Source organism: Protopterus annectens, chromosome 5.part0 (genome assembly GCF_019279795.1).
Source record: "Protopterus annectens isolate FY-2018-M chromosome 5.part0, PAN1.0, whole genome shotgun sequence".
Taxonomy (NCBI): Eukaryota; Metazoa; Chordata; order Ceratodontiformes; family Protopteridae; genus Protopterus; species Protopterus annectens.
This window is the reverse complement of record NC_056735.1, coordinates 1672257460-1672277195: the sequence shown is the minus strand read 5'-3', so window position 1 is coordinate 1672277195 and position 19736 is coordinate 1672257460. Positions and strand designations below refer to the sequence as shown.

The 19736-nt window shown below is 42.5% G+C and overlaps 1 protein-coding gene across 1 annotated transcript in view; it reads left to right on the top strand.

Moving 5' to 3' along the window:
* BRWD1 (bromodomain and WD repeat domain containing 1) overlaps positions 1 to 19736 on the top strand; it is a gene marked incomplete in the record, with an annotated part of 4378631 nt that overhangs the window by 3315078 nt on the left and 1043817 nt on the right. Inside the window, 1 exon segment of the mRNA XM_044071461.1 lies at positions 18261 to 18322. Within this exon segment, the coding sequence (XP_043927396.1) occupies positions 18261 to 18322 (62 nt within the window).

Genomic DNA, 19736 nt, shown 5'->3' with positions numbered 1-19736 from the left:
GTTTTCTATCTATGCTAAGAGCAGGAATATGGATCCCTTTTCTGTTTTGTCAGATATTCTTTTGTTCTTGTCCTCCCTTTTCCAAGTGGGAGGAAGTTTTTTCCACTGTCAAGGTTCAATTGTTGGTGATTTCCAACTTTCATGTGAGCTCTGACTCTACCTTTTCTTCCTGGCTTTGTAAAGCATTTTTGAAAGGAGTTTTTCTGCTTCGGCCTCTGATTAAGGACCTATCACCTCCTTCGGACTTCACACTGGTTTTGCAATCTCTCACTAGGAGTCCTTTTGAGCCTGTTAGTTCCTGTGACCTCAAGTTCCTGTCTTGGATGACAGCCTTTCCTGGTGGATATTACTTCAGCTAGGAGGGTCTTAGAACTGCAAGCTGTCACCATTACTCCTCCTAACTTGATTTTTCACAAGGGCAGAGTCTCTCTTAGGACAAAGCCCTCCTTCTTGACCAGGATTGCTTCTGAATTGCCTTTAAACCAATGTATTCAGCTTCCAGTTTTCTTCCCCAACTTTTCCAACAAAGGTGAGTATATTCTACATACCTTGGACATTCACCGACAATTACGGTTCTACCTGCATGGGACAAAAGGTTTTCGTAAATCAGAACAGATGTCTATGGCTTTTTCCCCTAACAGATGCAGCCTTCCAGTTTCCAAGATTACAATTTCTAAATGGATATCTAGCTGCATATCTACGGTCTACAAATCTTAATCACCTTTAGGTTCCAAGAAATGTCAAGACTCCTTCTACTAGGTCTATAGCAACTTATTCAGCCTTTGCAGGAAGACTTTCTATTGATGGCATTTGTGCTGCTGTGCTGTTGCCATCTGGTCTAACCCTCACACATTTATTTCTCACTACAGGCTTGATCTGGTTTCTAGGAGCAGGGCTTTTTTTGCCCCCACAGTGCTTTGGCATGTCCTTCCTAGAGGCCTCACAGGATTGATGGTAGCTGGGGACTCTGACCCTCTAGTGATGAATGATGACTGGGACTGCTAATCAAACTCCAGTCGCCAGGGTTGTAGTCAGAACTTCATTCCTGTGTGTCACAAAGCCAGGATATATATATTAGAATTTATTCTTTAAAAATTGCTGCTTAAAAAAAAGGAGACTCTTTTTTTATCCCTTATACTCGCTTGTCACTAGTTTTGTTCAGTGGCCTTGTAACAGAATAATTACCAAGATACACTAAGCTTTCTCTTGAGTGCCAGATAGAACCCAAAACTTTAAAGTTATATTCTGATGAGATGTATATTACTGTCTGTATCTTTAAGTTCCACTTTTTATTGATTCTGTATAATCAGTTCCAACAGTCTGTCTTAATATCCATGTGTATCAATGTCTAGCTCTTACTCTTAGATTTTTATACTTTACACTAACAAGTCTTTTCACTTTAGTACCAGCACAGTACTGTTTGTGAGCAGTAATTATTTTCTTATTTCTGTTCAGCATACAAATTAATTTGAACTTGGTCAATTTTACTTTACACATTTTAGAAAAATATTTTTTGTAGCACAGAGGCTGCAAGCTTGATTAGAAGTTGGACAACACTTTCTGTCCTGCTTTATATCAATACCTACTGCAAGCCTCAACTAAAGTGATGCAGGTGCCTGTGTCTTGGATCCTTTCTTTGTAACAGTACGTTGCCTCCTGGCTTTCTCTTTCAGATACATTACTGTTATATTACCTCCTGTTCCTGTTTCTTATTTTTCCCTTATTTGACTCACATTTTTATCTTGCACAGTTTTTCATCTGTTATTCTTTAACTGTTTTGATATGATCAGATCTGCTTTTTTATTTAATATCTTCAAATGTTTGAGTTTTTATTATTTTTTCTTTATTCTTTGAGAATTGACAGCATTTGTATGTTAATGCATAATTAAAGTTCATGAAATCAGTTTGGCTTCGGATTTTGATGTTTGCCAAGAGTGTTGCTGTTAGGACCTGCAATTTTGACAGAATGGCCCCTTCCTGCATTTATTATGGGACTATTTCTCTGAGCAGAATCTGTAAAAATTTTTGAAGTTTCTTTTTTACTAGCCCTGTTGCTCCTATCTCTTTATCATTATTCCAAATTGCTCTGTTTTCGGTTTGCATGCCTTGGTATTTTACAAATTTGCCTTTCAATTTGTAGGATTCCATCTTCGCCAGCTGTAACTTCTTCTTCTTTTGGCTTTTTCCCAGTTAGGGGTCACCACAGTGGATCACCTGTCTGCTCATGATTGGCAGTGGAGTTTTATGGTGTAGAGTTGCCAGCCTGGTGCCCAATCTTCCACAGAAGGCACACATGCACACACTCAGACCTAGGGCCAATTTAGAGTGTCCAATCCACCTACAACATGTCTTTAGGATGTGGGAGGAAACCGGAGCACCCGGAGGAAACCCAGGTGACCACAGGGAGGACATGCAGACTCCGCACAGAAGGAACCCCAGCCGAGCATCGAACCAGAGAACCTCTTGCTGTGAGGTGACAATGCTAACCGTTGCACCACCATGCTTCTATAATAAATGCTGCTTTTCTCTCTTTCCTACAGATGTTCTTATTAAAGAGGTTTGGTCATAAAACAAAAATTTCTTACTGTTGCAGTATGCCAGATAGTGCACAAAATGCAAAACAACATTTTTGCAGCATTATAAAAGGTGTCTGGCAGCTGATTTTGCTGGACGAAAAGCTTTTTACATCACTGTTTTCCCTACACTCATGCCACTGAACTTAAAAGTAAACTTTTTAACCTCAATGGCATCATGGTAGTAAAAATGTGGTGTGTGCCCATAGACTTTAATGGGCACACTGCCACGCTTGTGTGGAGGTGCACCTATTACAGTCTATGGATTCAGTGCTCTCTGTGCCTACAGTGACGTCAGTATGTACCAGACTAGATTTAGTTTGCCTGGGGCTTAATAAGTTTGTAAAACTTTCACTAAAAATGTCCCAAATAAATACTAAATTACAATAATACAAATGCATTGCAACACTTAACTCACTTGATACCACAATGCACCCATGGTCATGACCATATCCACAGATAACCAGACTTGGTCTTTGGTACTTTTTCTCATCTCACTAACATGAATCTGCAGTCTGTAGGACACTAAAAAAGAACAAACATAAATGGCAAAGTCTCTCTTTTCCGGAAGTAGTTACTGACTTTCTTTGTACTGCTGTTCTATCTTTTTTTCATCAAAGAAAATGTAAGACTCAAGTAATCTTAATGGTGTCCTCCTCCATGACATGCAGGAATACAGACCGCTTCAGTTTTTTCTGCTAATCCTCTTACAGTGAAGTGTAAGTCAGATTTATGTATCAAAAGATTCCATTTTTCAACTATGTTCCTTTCTAGCATTAGAATTCTAGGCAAGTCTCTTCTAGCTAATTTCCAATGGAAAATTTTACTTCCTCGTTCAAAACTATAAGACTTTTGACAAAAATATTTGCTAGAAGTAAAGAAATTTATGTACTCTGACACCAGATTGTCAGTAGGCTTAATAAATAAGACACTGTATGGTAAATGTGATGTAAACTGCATGAGTTCTGTATTTCAATTCTTATAGAATGTAGAGCATAGTATAGAGTTCTCTATATCATTTGGCATTCTAATACCTGCAGATAGTTCATTTGCATTTAAAGGGAGATAATCCATATTCTGCAGTCATTTGGTCTTAACTGGGCTTAATAGACTGTGTTTGGTTGAAATACTGTGATCTGATGCTGTAGACTGACTTTTGGTCTCATCATCTTGCAGTCCACTTCATCTTGAAGTTTTCCTTGGTAGGTCACGTGTTCATGAAGTAGTTAAGTACAAGAGTTTGGGTAATGTGGTATGATCCCAGTGATTGATCAGTTCCCTCTGGTGTGCGTTGAAAATGTCCAGAGCATTTATTTATTGCTGATAACAGGACTATTACTGACACTTAGGATCAACTCACAACCCATTTCTTGCACACATGAGGATAGCAGGGGTAGGGTGAAGCGGACAGCCAAACTGGGCATAAAGTATTAGGGGGGGGATGCTGCCACAAGTGATAATTCAATAAAGATGTTTAAAAAAAAAAAAGTATCGGGGAATGATTGGGAGATACCAGTCAATTGGTAGTACAGTACTGGTATTGGCATTTGTGAATGCTGGTGCAAAAATAATTTTCAGTAATACTTTTCTGGTTAGGACTGCAGTGCTGAAGTGCTTCAGCTCTTCATCTGTAGTTTAAGTTGTAGTAAGCAGCTGTCCGTGCTAAATGAGCCATCTATGGATCTGCACCTGACTTCTATTAGTATTTGTTGTCTTTGTCACAGTAATGAGTTCTGCAGTCTCAGGAAAGAAGGCTGAAAGTTGGAACATCATTTGTTTTCTCGATGGCAAACTTATTCTGAATGATGGTATTCAGTGTGCTAGTCAGTAACTATAAGAATGTAGTGATGTTCTGCGTGTTTCACTGTTGCAGTCATCACACTTGGGTTATTTGCCTGCAGGTAGCCCTCACTCGGCCCGAATACCAGAGTCTTGGAATTTCTGTGTCGGATGCTGTCACCACTTCCATGATGTCAAGTCATCAGGGGTATAATACATGCAGCTGATGCCATTACATCAGCTTGCCTGAAGCAGAAGCAATTTGCAAGTGCCGGTCAGCCGCTACCTCAAATTTTCATTTTTCGAATTTCAAACCTGAAGTCTTCTAAAGCTAAGTACCCCATTGGGGATCCTTTTTTTTTTCTCTAACCGATGTTAGAAAAAGTTAACAGTTGTCTTGCCCGTGGAAAGCAAATACCTCACAGAGATTTTCATTCTTAATGCGTCATCTTTTTAGGCCCAGACCACGATGTTCCTCACTGTAGGTTTTGTGCCTTGTTTAGCGCCTGAACTATTCATCATTGGGCTAGGTTTGTCACTAAATTCTTTCACTCTCGTTCTCTGTATTCCAAAATGGCTTCGATAAGCCATCTGACTACCGATCTTTCGAAAAAATGTAAGGATAAAGACAGAGACAGATCGCATAGGTCCAAAACAGCCGACGACGCTTCCGTTAAGCTAGTCGCCAGTCTGCCGCTACTCAGTGAGGCACCTTTGCAACCCCTGATACCCAGTTTTACAGATTCGCAGGCCGCTGCTGAGAACCATTCTGAGTCCGGTATGCAGCAAGATGCTTGGACTATGGAACATACAGCTGTCTCTATCTTGGATGGGTCTGGAGCCGCTGTGCAGGCACTGGCTTCTGAGGGTGTATTCCGACCTTCCGATGTTCGCATTAAACAGTCAGCTTCATTTTTGTCTAAATCTACCGAGTTTCTCAGGCCCAGATTTCACACTACACCTAGAAAACCAACTACCAAAGCGCATGCTCAAGCTCCCTTGCCACAGAAACAAATACTTAGAATGGCTGAAGACCTTATAACTTTAATTAGGGGCAGCCAACCTTCCCCCCTCTAAAAGACGAAGAATTGACTTTCCTTCTGATTCTACAGACCATGAGTTCGATGACTCTGTTCCCTCTGATTACCAGGACATACCCTTATCTACCTATGAGGATTGAGATGCAGAGGATTCCATACCTTCTGCCTCCCCTCCAGAGGACTTTTCTTTTGGTGAAACCTTGCATACTTTGAGAGCATTTCCACTGGTAATGCCAAGACTACCCTCAGTCCAAAAAGAGACTCAGAGAATTTTTAGACTTGCCTCAGCACAGGCCTCTAGCTTATCCCCCCTGTCCTGGACATTGTAGATGATTTCCTCACGAAATCCAGTCTTACTCCTGATACTTTACCACCAGCTCCTAGAAAGCCTGACAGGTACTACAGAGTACCTGACTCTCACAAATTTCTCTTTATGAATCCCACTGGAGATCCAGAGACTATTTCCCAGGGACCTAAAGGCATTAAGGTTACTACAGCCAAAAACCCTACCCCTTCGGACAGGGATTTTAGAGCTTTAGACAGATGAGATAAGAAGGTATATACCTCTGCAACTCTTGCTATCAGGGCTTTGAATTGCCAGTTTTGCATGTTGAAGTACCAGCAGCATATTATGGAACTGATTAAACAAAAAATGTTGCTTCCAGATTGTACAGAAAATAAAGATTTACAAGAGTTAATGCATTCTGCAAACCAACTTAGTAAACATACTTTGCAGTGTGGTTTTGATGCTTTAGAAGCATCTTGCAGGGCTGCTGCCACTGGGTCTGTACTGAAAAGGCATGCTTGGCTGGAGGGGAAAATCTTGCCAGACCATGTCAAAGCAAAATTACTAGATGCTCCATTAAACCAGGAAAGTTTGTTTGGCACAAAAGCAGTAGTAGTACTTAAAAAGATGGAGGAAAAAGCTAAATTTATGCAAACTGTTAAAGATTTCTTATAGGTGCAGCTGCCTAGATTCAGTAGGCATTGGACTTCTAAAAACTGGTCCTTTCCAGTCCCTCCCAGGCATTCTCAGTCCAAACCCAGGGGCAACAAGCCACCAAGATTACAGTCTCAGGGTATGCAGAGGTCTAAACAATGGAGTGCTCCCTCCTCTAAAACAGGGAGTGGTAAGCCACCCCCTTATGGAAAAAGTTCACAGTGACCTGTCTAGCTTCCTTCCCAGCAAGGCCCAAGTACTTGCACCCCTAGGAGGAAAACTCGCCCTGCATGCAAAAAACTGGATGTCCATTACCCAGGACCGATGGGTCCTAAACATTGTATCCCAGGGATACAGATTCTACTTCCACTCACTGCCAACCCCAAGCGGGTTTCCAGACCTTCCTCCAAACCAGTGGGCAGAGGCTCAAAAGCAAGTACTTTCTCTTCTCAGTATCAGGGCTATTCAACCTGTGCCAAAATAGCAAAGGGGACAGGGTTTCTACTCCAGACTGTTCCTGGTGCTCAGGAAAGAGGGCTCTTGGCACTGTATCCTAGATCTGTCAATTCTGAACTCCTTTTTGGTGGTCCCAAAATTCAAAATGCTGACTCTGCAGCAGCTTCTTCCTATGCTAGCCAAGGATGCCTGGCTAGTCACCCTAGACTTAAAAGAAGCTTATATCTGCACATCCCCATAAGGGAATCTTGCAGGAAATATCTACGTTTCAGGGCAGGCTGTATGCACTATCAGTTCTCTGCACTTCCCTTTGGTTATCTACTGCGCCCAGGGTATTCACGAAGTGCCTGGCTCCAGCCATTGCATACTGCAGGCAGATAAATATTCAAATTTACCCATACTTGGATGATTGCCTGATTCAGGTGGACAGTCAGGAATTGCTACTTCAGCACCTGGCATTTATAAAGATACTTCTAACTTCTCTGGGGGTACACCATCAATGAAAAGAAATCACAGCTGGTGCCCAGCCAAAAGATTGTATTCCTGGGAGCAAGCTTGAACACAACTACCCAGATGGCATTCCTCACTCCAGAAAAACAGGTTTGTTTGACAAACTGCTTCAAACTAATGGCCACCAAAACCTAGCTGTCTGCAAGAAAAATACTGCAAGCCCTAGAGTTCATGGCCTCATGCATTCTACTAATTCCATATGCAAAACTGCATATGAGGAAACTTCAGTGGTACTTAAAAAGTCTCTGGTGTCAACATTCTCAGGACCTGGAAACACTGATTCCTATCATTCCCTTTGGTGAGAAGAGGCATGCAACCACAACAAGGGACTTCCTTTCACTCAATCCCTCGCCGCCCAAACCCTGACAACAGACTCATCAGACTATGCGTGGGGGGCTCACATGGCAGGCAAATGCATTCAAGGCAAATGAAGCCCAGGACTGTTTCCCCTGCATATCAATCAAAAAGAAATGTTAGCTGTACAGAACGCACAGACAGCTTTCAAATAACTTGTCCTTCCAGGACAACTCCTGATAAAGACAGACAACACAGGGGGAAACTCATTCCTACCCACTCTGCAAGTTAGCCATGGCCCTGTGGAACACAGCATTGAGCAACCAAGTGTACCTGCAAGCTCAATTCCTGCCAGGCAAACAAAATTCACGGGCAGACGACTTAAGCAGAAATCTACTGGACACACATGAGTGGAAGCTGGAACCCAACTCATTTAAACTTCTAATCCACAGGTGGGGGACTCCAGAGGTGGACCTCTTTGCCTCTGCCCAAAACCATCAATTGAGCAAATTTTGCACCAGAAATCCCCACAGCCAAGCGTGGAAAGTGGATGCCCTATCCTTTACATGGGAGAAATCTCAATCTATGCCTTTCCCCCTCTACCCCTCCTTTCAAAAGTACTACTCAAGCTCAAACAGGACAGGCCAAGGACAATCCTTATTGCCCCAGACTGGCCATGCCAGCACTGGTACACATTCTTACACAATCTGACAGCATAGCCACCCTGGCACCTACATCAGACCCCCCCTCCCTGCTGTCCCAGCAGGAGGGGCAGATTTTGCATCCACAGTTGCAAACCCTGAACCTTGCAGTCTGGCTTATCCCCTTAATTCACCACCAGCAACTCTCAGCAAACAGGTGATGGGCGTCATCCTTGAGGCCAGAAGGCCTAGTACTAGGAAATCCTATTCAGAAAAGTGGAAAAGATATTGTTCTTGGAGCCAGTCTCAAGGAAAGGACACAGCTGTGCCCACTTACCTCAAATCCTAGATTACCTAGCAGAGCTACTCCACAAAGGCCTAATCCTTCTCATCAATTAAAATTCATGCCTCTGCCATCTCAGCTCATTACAATACTGAGCCACCTCTATTTTCTCACTCTCTCATCAAACAGTTCCTGAGAGGAGCTAACAATTTAAGGCCCCTGAGATCATCTCCCACCCCTGCCTGGGAACCATAACTTTGTACTAGAGAAGCTCACACTTACCCCTTTTGAGCCTGCTGCTTTAGCAGAATTAAAATTCCTCTCTTGGAAAACAGCCTTACTTCTAGCCACCACTTCAGCAAGAAGAGTGTCTGAGTTACAGGCACTAATGGTTGTGGAACCCTTCATTATTTTTCATGCGGACAGGGTTTCCTCTCAGGACTAGCCCATCATTTATGCCCAAAGTGGTATCCAGTGTGGCTTTAAACCAATCCATCCATTTACCAACCTTTTTCCCTAATCCTCCGAATAAAGAGGAAAGGATTCTGCACTCCTTGGACGTGCACAGACAGCTCAGGTTCTACCTTGACAGAACTAAACTTTTTAGAAAATCTGACCAGCTGCTAGTCAGCTTTGCTACAGGGGCAGAGGGCAAAGCCATTTCAAAGCAAACCATTGCCAAATGGATAGCACACTGCATCCATTCCTGCTGCAAACACCATGGAAAACCTACCCAACAGAGGATCAGAACTTATTCCACTAGGGCTACCTCAACCTCTACAGCATTTCTCAGGGGAGTCCCTACTAGGGACATCCTAGAAGCTGCAACCTGGAGTTCTATACACACCTTTACCAAGCAATTGCCACTTACCTATTTTTTTCTAAATCCAAAGCTGGATTTGCCACAGCAGTCTTACAAGACCTGATAGCCAGCCCCAATACTTCTTGACTGCCTCCACCCTTCCTTAGCTTTGGGAATCAACCCAAGTGTGATTACTGCAACAGTGAAACACGAAGAACATAGTACAGTTGTGTACACTTACCATAAATGTAGATGTTCGAGTGTATTCACTGTTGCAGTCCTGGTTACGCTCCCTCCAGCCCCCCCTGACTTTTCTATTCTTTCTACCTATCCTCTTTTTGGCCATATCTTATGGCAATGGTATTTACTTTTTACTTGAGGTGTTCCACACCATGTAATTGCTTGCTATTTTGGGGGTACCTGACATCTGGGGCAAGAAAAACTGATGTAATGGTGTCAACTGCATGTTTTATACCCCTGACGACCTGACGTTGTGGAAGAGGCGACCGCATCCGACGCAGAAATACCAAGACTCTGGTATGTGGGCCGACTGAGGTCTACTTGCATGCAGATAACCCAAGTGTGATGACTGCAACAGTGAATACACTCGAACATCTACATTTATGGTAAGTGTACACAACTGTACTTTCCTGTCCATGGAGATATTTGCCGTATCCAGTTGGCTGGTTGCACTTTGCTGAATATACTGGGAGTTAACAAGAGTACTTTTTTCTGACAGAGGCTGCTACTTTTTCTTCACAGGTAGGTTGTCTTGATTTGGTGGGGGACTCTTCAATGGAGGTTCGTTGGGTTCAAGCATTTATTCACTCTGGGTACCTTTGCAGCGGGTCATAGTATGGGCTGTTTTGTTAATTGCTCCTTTGGCCATGAACTTGATATCATGTTTGTGCTCCACGTATACATTTTGTACATTCATCCAGAAAGGCTTTTGTATTACCTTGAATTGCTACCCTAGGGTTAAAGTATTTCCATATCATTAGGATGACTGGAGATTTTTATACCTTATTTAAAAGACACTTGTGTGCTTTTCCACAGGAAACCATCATTAGATCTGTACATGTCAGCAAATTTGCACTCAACAAGTATTGAATGTACACATTTGTTGTCTTACCTGTAATTCTCCATTTACTGGAAGAGGAATTGTGAAAGTTTTTCTTTTGTCTTTTTGCCTCTGCTGGTTGTTGATTATCAGCCCCCTCCTGGCCATCAACAGATTTGCTTCCCATTACAGGGGAAGAGGGTCCACCTAGACGAGCCTTTGGTTAGGCAATCATCAGGAGGACTTCACATTTGTATGCCCTCATTTCCTTGTCCACACATGTCTCATAAGGAAAGGGACTGTGCGATGGGCTGACCTTTCTGGCCCCTCTTCATTTCTACAAGGAGGCTTACCAGCAAGCATTCCTGCCATCTCATCTTTCAACAAGGGCACGTTTTCCTGGTCTCCAGTAGAGAAATCTCATCACCCTGTGTGCTTGCCACCCACCTGCCACTCCCCATCCCTATCCATCCCCCTTGAGAAGTGAATATACCATGCCCCTTCAGTCTTCTCCCTTCCTGCTCGTTTCCCCCAGTGCTGGTACTGCTGATGGAATCCCCAGCCATTGTTGAGGTTGTAAAGGTATAGTTTTTATCATTCATAAAAGCTCATGGCCTACTTAATGTTAGTGTAGTTTCAGGTCACATCATAGCAGTGTTATGCCATTGCAAAGATTATTAATTGATGATCTGGTGATGGAAGATGGGCAGTCAGCATTGCTGTTCAATTTTGTTCCTTCTTTATCTGTTAGCATCTTTTAATAGGTTCATAGGTTCATACTAGGCTATCTGCCCTAGGGCATTTATAAGCCTAGCCAGAGTGTGTTTGGCTTTCGCCACCCATTTTAAATGAATTTTGCTATGCCCTTTTTTTGAGGTTAGTTTACTGTGCCTCTGTCTAACAGTGACACAGAAGTGATACCCGGGGTAAACCTACGATCTCCCATCCACTCATCAAGATTCCTCTTGAAGAGAGTCAATGAGGGACTCTGCCTAACCTGGACTGGGATTTTATTCCAGAGTGAAGGGAGCCTCTGGGTTATGAATCTGTCCCTCCAGCATGTCCTATTTATTTCAGTGCTGAGGTTCAAGTCTCTCGAGTGCGTAGCTCGATGGGGTTTGGATTTTCTGAGGTGCAGCATGTCCATTAATTCCAGGTTGGACATGGCTTTATACGTCAGGCACAGATCACCTCTGAGCAGGCGGTATGCCACTGAGTAGAGCTGGAGTTTCTTTAACCAGGCAGCATATGGCATCTGTTTGAGCCCTTTGATCCTCTTGGTGAGGTACTTTTGGGGTCTTTCTAGTTGCTGCAGGTGTCTGGTAAGGTACTTCCCAAAAGAGGCATTGTACTGAATTATGGGCCTGATGAGGGATGAGTAAAGAGGCATGATGACCTCCCCTGATCTAGATGTGAATCCCTTCATGATTAAGTGGGCTGTATAAAATGTTTTTCTAACCACTTTGGCCACGTGGTTGTCAAAAGAGAGATTGCTATCAACTTGGGTCCCCAGGTCCCTAATTACTTCTTCCAGATTGCCAATGGATTACCACCTACGTGGTAATTTGTGGACACTTTGTTTTTGCCAAAGGGGATGACTATACACTTTTTGGCGTTTAGCTTGAGGCCATGGCTCTGGCACCAGTTGTCTGTTTCTATGAGGCCCTTTTGTAGGATGCTTGTGTCGGCTGGAGAGTTGATTATGGCACCCAGTTTGCAGTCATCTGCAAACTTGGTCAGTCACAGTCCTTCCGTGTTGGCCTGTACCTCCGAGAAATATATACCAAACAGGAGAGGTCCCAGGACTGAGCCTTGTGAGACACCACTTGTAACTGGTTTGGAGTCTGACATGACTCCAGCAATTCTAACCATGTGGGTTCTGTCCTTGAGCCAGTTTGCAACCCATCTAGTGACATAGGGGTTTATATTTAAGCTGGTGATCTTATCTATAATGCCCGAGTGGGGTATTGTATCGAAGGCTTTTGCGAGGTCCAGGTAGGCTGTGTGGACCACCTTCCCCTCGTCAATGGCCTTGGTGACTGTTTCAAAGAAATCGTCCAGGTTTAAGAGGCAGGATCTGCCCTTAAAGCCGAACTGGGTAGGATCCAGTGTCTGTAGGTCCCCAATATCTTTATTTATGAGGTCCATGATGATCCTTTCCATAGCTTTGCAGACCAAGCTAGTCAGGCTTATGGGGCGATAGTTTCCAGGATCCGTTGAGGCACCATCTTTGTGGAGAGGGACCACTGTTGCTGTACGCCACTCTTTGGGTACATATCCTGTAGTAAGGCTGAGATTGAACAGTAGTTTTATGTTTGGGTTTAGTATTTCTTGGAGTTCATGTAGGACGCAGCCCGGGACACAGTCTGTTCCCATTGATGCTGTGTTTTTTGCTTTGGAGAGGGCGGCTCTTACCTGAGCAACTGAGATGTCAGGAGGGCAGAACTCTGCTGGGATAGATATTTGCCCTTTTGGTGGGGAGGGGGGGGGAGTTTGCATTGAACCTGTCAGCTAGGATGTTGGCAATGTCTGTGGGTTTGGTGTATTTTTTGTCATTTTGGACTAATTCTGAGCATATCTGGGAATTCCCACCCAGGTTCCTAACATAACTAAAGAAAGCCTTGTGATTATCCTTTGTGTCCTGTGTGATTTTTCTCTCGAAGCTGGCCTTGGACGATTTTATACGTGCACGTAGTTTTTTGCTAATACTGATCAGAGATGCCTTCCCTTTTTGGGATTTTGCTCCATCATGTAGTAGCTTTCTCCTTCTATTGTATAGTTTGTTTATGGGTGGGGTCCACCAGACAGGACGCCTGCCTTTGGAGGATTGGGTATTGGTTTTATTTGGGATTGCATGATCCATGCATTCCTGAAGGTGTTCATAGAATGCGTTTATAAAGGATTCTGCGGTCTGGGACGTATTTTCCACAGGCCCGGGGGCTTTGAAGGATTCCACCTCGGTTTTGAGGAGTGTGAAATTTGCTTTAGAGATGTTTTTCACTGTGGTTTTGTGGGCAGGGGGTGGGGTCGCGATGTGAATATCCAGTGAGATTAGTTTATGGTCTGATCTTACCAGTGAGGGATACACTTCTGGTCTGGAGCATAGAGTCCCCATGTTGGTGATGATCAGGTCCAGTATGTTTTCCCCTCTTGTGGGAATGGCAACAAGTTGTTCCATAGCATTTGAGTTTATAAATTCTGGGAACCTTTGGGCTAGTGTGTTGGAGCTAGAGTAATGCTCCCAGTCTATGTTTGGGTAGTTGAAGTCACCCAATATAATGGTGTTTGGAGAGACCTTCATATATTCCAGAGTTCTCAGGAAGGCCAAGTGGGGTTCCTGGGTTTGGGAGGGTGGTCTGTATCAGGCTATAAACTGGAAGGCAGTTTTACCCATAGTTAGTTGCACATGGATAGTCTCTGATACTTCGTGCTGTGCCACCAACCTGGAGGTGTGGGTATCTTTGAAGAATATTGATACTCCCCCTCCTTTTGTGGTTCGGTCCAAGTTTTGGGGCCGCAAAGCATGGTATGAGGTATAACCTGGTAGTGCTGGGGTGCTCTCAGGAGCCTTGAACCAGGTTTCTGTTACTGCACAGATATCGATGTTCTCCATGCTAAGGAGAGTTTCGAAAGTGCATCTTGAGGTTTAGACTTCTGGCGTTGAGTAGCATTACTCTTAGTTTCTTATCCCTTGTGATACCTATGGAAGTGGGTTTGACTTTTGAGCCTTGCCTAAAAAAGGCACTATGGGGGTGGCAAGAGCCTTTGCCAATATCCGAAACCCCAGGGGTGATAGGTGCAAGCCGTCCTGTTATAGAACATGGTAACCAATTGGTATGCTTTGCATATACCCACTCTGATCTTTATTTCCGCTCATCTTCGGAGGTTTTCCCACCTCGTAGGGTGCATAGTGTGCACGGAGGATTTTCTTTGGTTAAAGTCTTCCTCTGTCGATCTTCTGAACTGCACAGTTTTGCAAAGGTCTGTGCTAGGGCCTTTGCTTTTCACATGGTATATTCTTCTCAGTGAAGCAATTCAAAGGAAGAGGGTTGAGGTATCATAGCTGTGTGAATGATTATCTTGCCTTTTCTTTCCTCCTGCAGAAGCATGTGGTTTATTTTGATTTCTTGAAAGATAGTTTGGGTAAGCTACATAACTGGGTGAGAGTTGACAAAGGTCATCCTTGCCAAGGCTGAGACTCTGCCCATAAATGCTACCTACCCAACTTCCTCACATAATTATTTGTTGATGGTAGTGTGCTGGAGTTTGACATAGGTGAAATGTTTTTGTGTGTTTGATTACTGTGGGACCTAGTACTGGACATTTTAACTCATTCTATCCAGTGGTGGTCTACAAGTTTGTACTGTAATTTCCAATGCCTGCATCCTGTTTTATTTATTTACTTATTTTTCAGAGTCAAGTTATAATTTCTCTGTTTAAATGTTCTTATCTCTAGAACTGTACGTACAACTAAAGAACTGTAAATGGCAAACTATTCCCCACCGTTCAAAGTGATAACATTTATTAGATTTTGTAATTCCCAAAAAGCACAGTAAACATTAATTTTTGTGGTGAGTAGTAAACCTCTTACAATACCTCAGTAACAGCTTAATCTACGCAAATACTGTCAGCAGCATTTTGTTCATCCCGCTGTGATATTTTTATATGAGGCATTTTTATTTGTTTTGCTTGGCTATTGAGTGTTTAGGTAAATGTAACAATTATGACAATATGAATGGTAAGCATTTCATATTTATTTAGCCCCACTAGACTGAAGTCCAGTAGTGATTCAGTTATACTGCTCGTGATGTAAGCTTTAAGATGGAATCTTTCAGTACTTTTTATGTAGCATGGCTTTGCGATCATTAATATGAATATGAACAGGCAATGTTGGACATCTGGAGGCAACATTGGGGGTGATCCTGGAGAATCGGCTTCAGGTGTCACTTGAGTGTAGTGAGCTAACTAATCTTGCTTCCTCCTGAAGACTGACATCTGGGATTAAGCACCAAATTTTCTCAAAACCTTACCTTACTAGTTCTTGCCTTACATTGTCAGTGCTTTAAGAAGCAGATAATTCTCTACTAGCCAGTTCTGTCACCCTGCTAGCCTAACAGGGAACTGCTGGTTATTTCCAGGTTATAGTTGGAGATGTCTCGCATTAGTGCCATTTCATATCAGTCCCTGCTTTTTTGGAATTTTGTCTGTTGGTAACTTTTTTGAAGTCTTTTAAGCCAGTATTTATTTCATAGAAAATTTTAGTGGTTTTAATCTTTAACATACAAGTCTCATTTGAAGTAACTATCACACCTGACCCCCCCCCCCCAAGCAGCAACTAAACTAAAAAAAAATTCTCCGTAGCAGATTATAACCTCTTATAAATAGCTTCACTGCGCACCCTCCCTCAGATGGAATTGGCAACTATGGCGAGTTCCACACTAATGCTTTTTACCAACACCTGCATGATTGCATTGACTCTCAACCGTACCTGATAGGACCAAAACACGCTCCTCAAGGAAGAGCCTGCCTGATGGACAACTGCCATTAACAGGCTTTACAATAAGAAGAAGCAATTGCTGTCTAAGAATAAGAGGCAGTAAACCCTAAACTGGAAATACTCACTTCTCAGCTTAAACAAGCAAATAAGACTTCTTGTTAAGTCCTCCAAAGCAAGCTATGAATCCAGATTAGCTTCCTCAACAAAGGGCAGCCATAAGGCATTCTTTAGTTACAGCCATAACCTAAAATGAAAGGCCAAGATTTGTGTTAAACTGCTAGCTTATAACACCACATATACTGAGTCTGTGGACATAGCTAACCTGTTGACCAACAGGTTCTGTGAAAACATCACTCCTCTGTTCCTGCCACACGGACAACATGACATCCCTACCACCTGTCCCCTATCTTGTATTTCTAAAGAGCAGGTCATAAACGCCCTCTCTAAGGCCAAAAACACAGCATCTATGGGACCTGACAACATCCCGGGTTGTGTCTTACTTGGGCTCTAACAAGAATTAGCAATGCCATTGAGTACTCTTCAGTCATAGTCTAAGCACCAGCTGCTTCCCAGCTGAATAGAAAATGGCCACCATTATTCCCTTGCACAAAGGTGGTGCTTCCACTGACCCCAGGAACTATGGACCTATTAGCCTAACTAGCCATGTTTACAAGGCCATGGAGTGAATCATCATGGATCTTCTCAAGAAAGATATAGGTAATCTCCAAACACTTGACCCTACCTACTAAGTTTGGATTTGTCGGAGGGAGAAAATGCCCTTTAAACCTGGTGGACTTCTTCGAGACAGTCACGAAGGCCATGGCCGAGGGGAAATCTGTACATACCGCCTACCTAGACTTGGCCAAGGCTTTTGACACTATCCCCCCACTCAAGCATCATTGGCAAACTCACCTAGCTAGGTATCAACCCTTATATCATTAGATGTGTCACTAACCGGCTCACTGATAGAACACACATAGTCAAAATAGGTGAATCCACCTCCAACAGCAGACCTGTAACCAGTGGTGTTCCACAGGGAACAGTCCTGGGACCTCTACTGTTTGGAATCTATTTATCCAAAGTACAAGTAAAAAATAAAGGTCTATGGCTGACTTAAGTTTGCTGCTGACTGCAAGCTGGAAGCAGTCATAGAATCTCCAACTGATGCTGACATGCTACAATAGGGTCTTACGCAAACAAATGATTGGTGCCAAAGTCATGGCCTTAAACTCAATGCAAGAAATATATCATCATGCCTTACGGTATGAGCAATGTTCCTGCTTACTACCACATCAGTAGCAACACCCTAAGTATGCACTCAGTGGTGAGAAACCTGGGCACACTGGTTGACAGCAATCTTACCTTTGATCACCATGTCTCCACACTGGTAAGGGGCATTCTGTATTGTTCATCTCATAAGTAAGGGCATTGCCTCCAGAAAAAAAGAAGTTATAAACCTCCCTTACTCTTCCCTCATCAGGCCAGTAATCGAGTACAATGCCCCTTTTGGTATGTACCTTTCCAAGTACCTGCAGCAATTGGAGAAAAAGGAAAATTCAAGGCCTTCAGCATCTGTCCTATGTGGATCATCTGAAATTATTGTCAGTTTATTCTGTTTCATACAGACTACTCAGAAGCAATCTCTGCTTTGTATGTAAGGCAATCTCTGACCCTACTTTATTAGAAATGCCGCATATCCACAAGTCAGTTGGTACACAGGTTACTTACCCTAAAGACCTTAACCTTGTTTTGTGACATTAATAGAACCTGCTGGAAGGACATATTGGTCTCCCAGAGGTTACCACTTCTTTGGAACAGACTCCCACTTCATGTCAAACAGAGCACCTCATTGGCCCTCTTCAGACATACTCTGGATGATTGTATGGGTAACCGTAAATTCACCCTTTGGGTTCCATCTGTGTCCCTCTTGGACATGGGCAATTAGGTACTGATCATGGAAATAAGAGTAGAACATGACTAGGCTTGAATGGGCCCTAGGGCCATTAGCCTAATAACTTCCTATGATCCTTTATAGCCAGTATTATTTTATGTGATTTCTTGTTTTTACATGAGTAATGGCTTTTACTGTACATAGTATGGAGGCACATTCATCTTTTGATTGTGAAATATTTTTCTTAGATTTGCTGTATTTTTTATCTTTGTGTTGAGCTGTACTGTACTTTGATTTGGAAGACTAAAGGAGTTTGTAAAAAATCCTGTCAAACACTTGTGCACTTGAAATATAAATTTGTTATATTTCTTTAAAATTCTAAGTTACTTGATGTACATATTCATGAATGAAATTGGTGCATCTGGTACAGCACCAGTACAATGCTGTTGGGCCACTTCAGTAAAAATAGATTACATTGTCTTTTTTCTTTTTAGATGGGACACTGACGAAGTGGACAGGTTAAGTCCTTGGGACATGGAAACTATTCCTGATCATGGTATGTGATTGTCCTCTTCTCTTATTTTATGTTGCTTTGTGTTTAATATGCAAAGTAATCCAGAAAACAGTCTTCAGTCATTTCTTAGAGGACTATATAACTGTCATTTAATTCTGTTAATGACTAGCATTGTAGATTTATAGTATTTTAAAGGTCTTTCAGGTTTTTGTTTTGGAGCATCTTTGCTTTTTACTTTGTAAAATTTTCTGTCCTCTGTTGTTTCTAGCACCAGGCGGGAGATGTACTGTTTCTCAACAAGCAGTAGGAACCCAAGTTAACCGTTTGGCGTAGAAAGATAAATGGACTTCATCAGGTTCTGATGAAGTCAGTGTTACTTGATGAAAGCACTGGTTCTGATGAAGTCAGTGTTACTTGATGAAAGCACTTAACTTATGAATACATTTGTGGTCTATAAGTCCTGCTGGTGATTCTATTGGTTTTAGTTTTTGTTTTTTTTCACCAGTTCGCCACTATTTTGGTTTCTGGTAAAAAGATAAATCCCCAACTATGGCCCTAGTGGCCTGGATTCAAATTAAAGACTGTAGCATTTGAGGTGCTGGCAGAGAAAGGATGGAGATTTGTTTAGGCGTTCACTGCAGGGAAGTATAGTCCATTGAGAGGAATAGCCCTTAGAACAGACGAATGCAAGAGATGGGGAAAATGAGGGTTGGTCATTACAGCTCCTTGTGTAGAAAGGATGATGTGTCATCCCAGGATATCCTAGTGATATTTCACAAGGGTTGAGACCAAAGAGCAAGTCCAGGGGAGATTTGGAGGTGTAAGTTGAACCAATGAAGAACAAGGACACCAAGACAAGTTGATGGTTGGATGCATGGGGGAGTGGGGAGTGGGGTGGGGGTGGGGCAAGAAGTGGGAACCCAAAGAACGTCAGATGTTTTATTTATTTACTGGGATAAACAAGGCTCCTTTTCAGTGGAGGCCCGGTAGAAAAGCTCCACACTAAATACATACATTAATTGTACTAAAGGTTACAGTTATAAAAAGGTATATAAGTCTAATAAAAACAGTACTTTATTCTCCATTTGTTAACTTGATAAAGCACTGGTCCAGTGGACTATTTTCAGGCTCGACCTGGGAAATGATAAGTCAAAGTTGAGTTTAGAAAAAAATAAGTTATTAATATCAAAAGCACAGTTGGTGGTAGAAGTGTAAACAGAGTCATAATATCCAGGGCAAAGTATATGTTTAAGTATAAAGTTTTATTTTCCACACCAGTGTGGTACACTGTTATTTATTTATATTATATTAGTATTAATGAGAAGATGAGAGGGTATAATTACATAGAAAGAGATGGAAGGGAAAAAAGGGTGAGGTGGGTGGAAATAGAAAAAGAGGGTGAGGATACAGTTAGGTGAAAAGGTGGCGGGAAATATGAGGTGAAGAAAACTGGTAG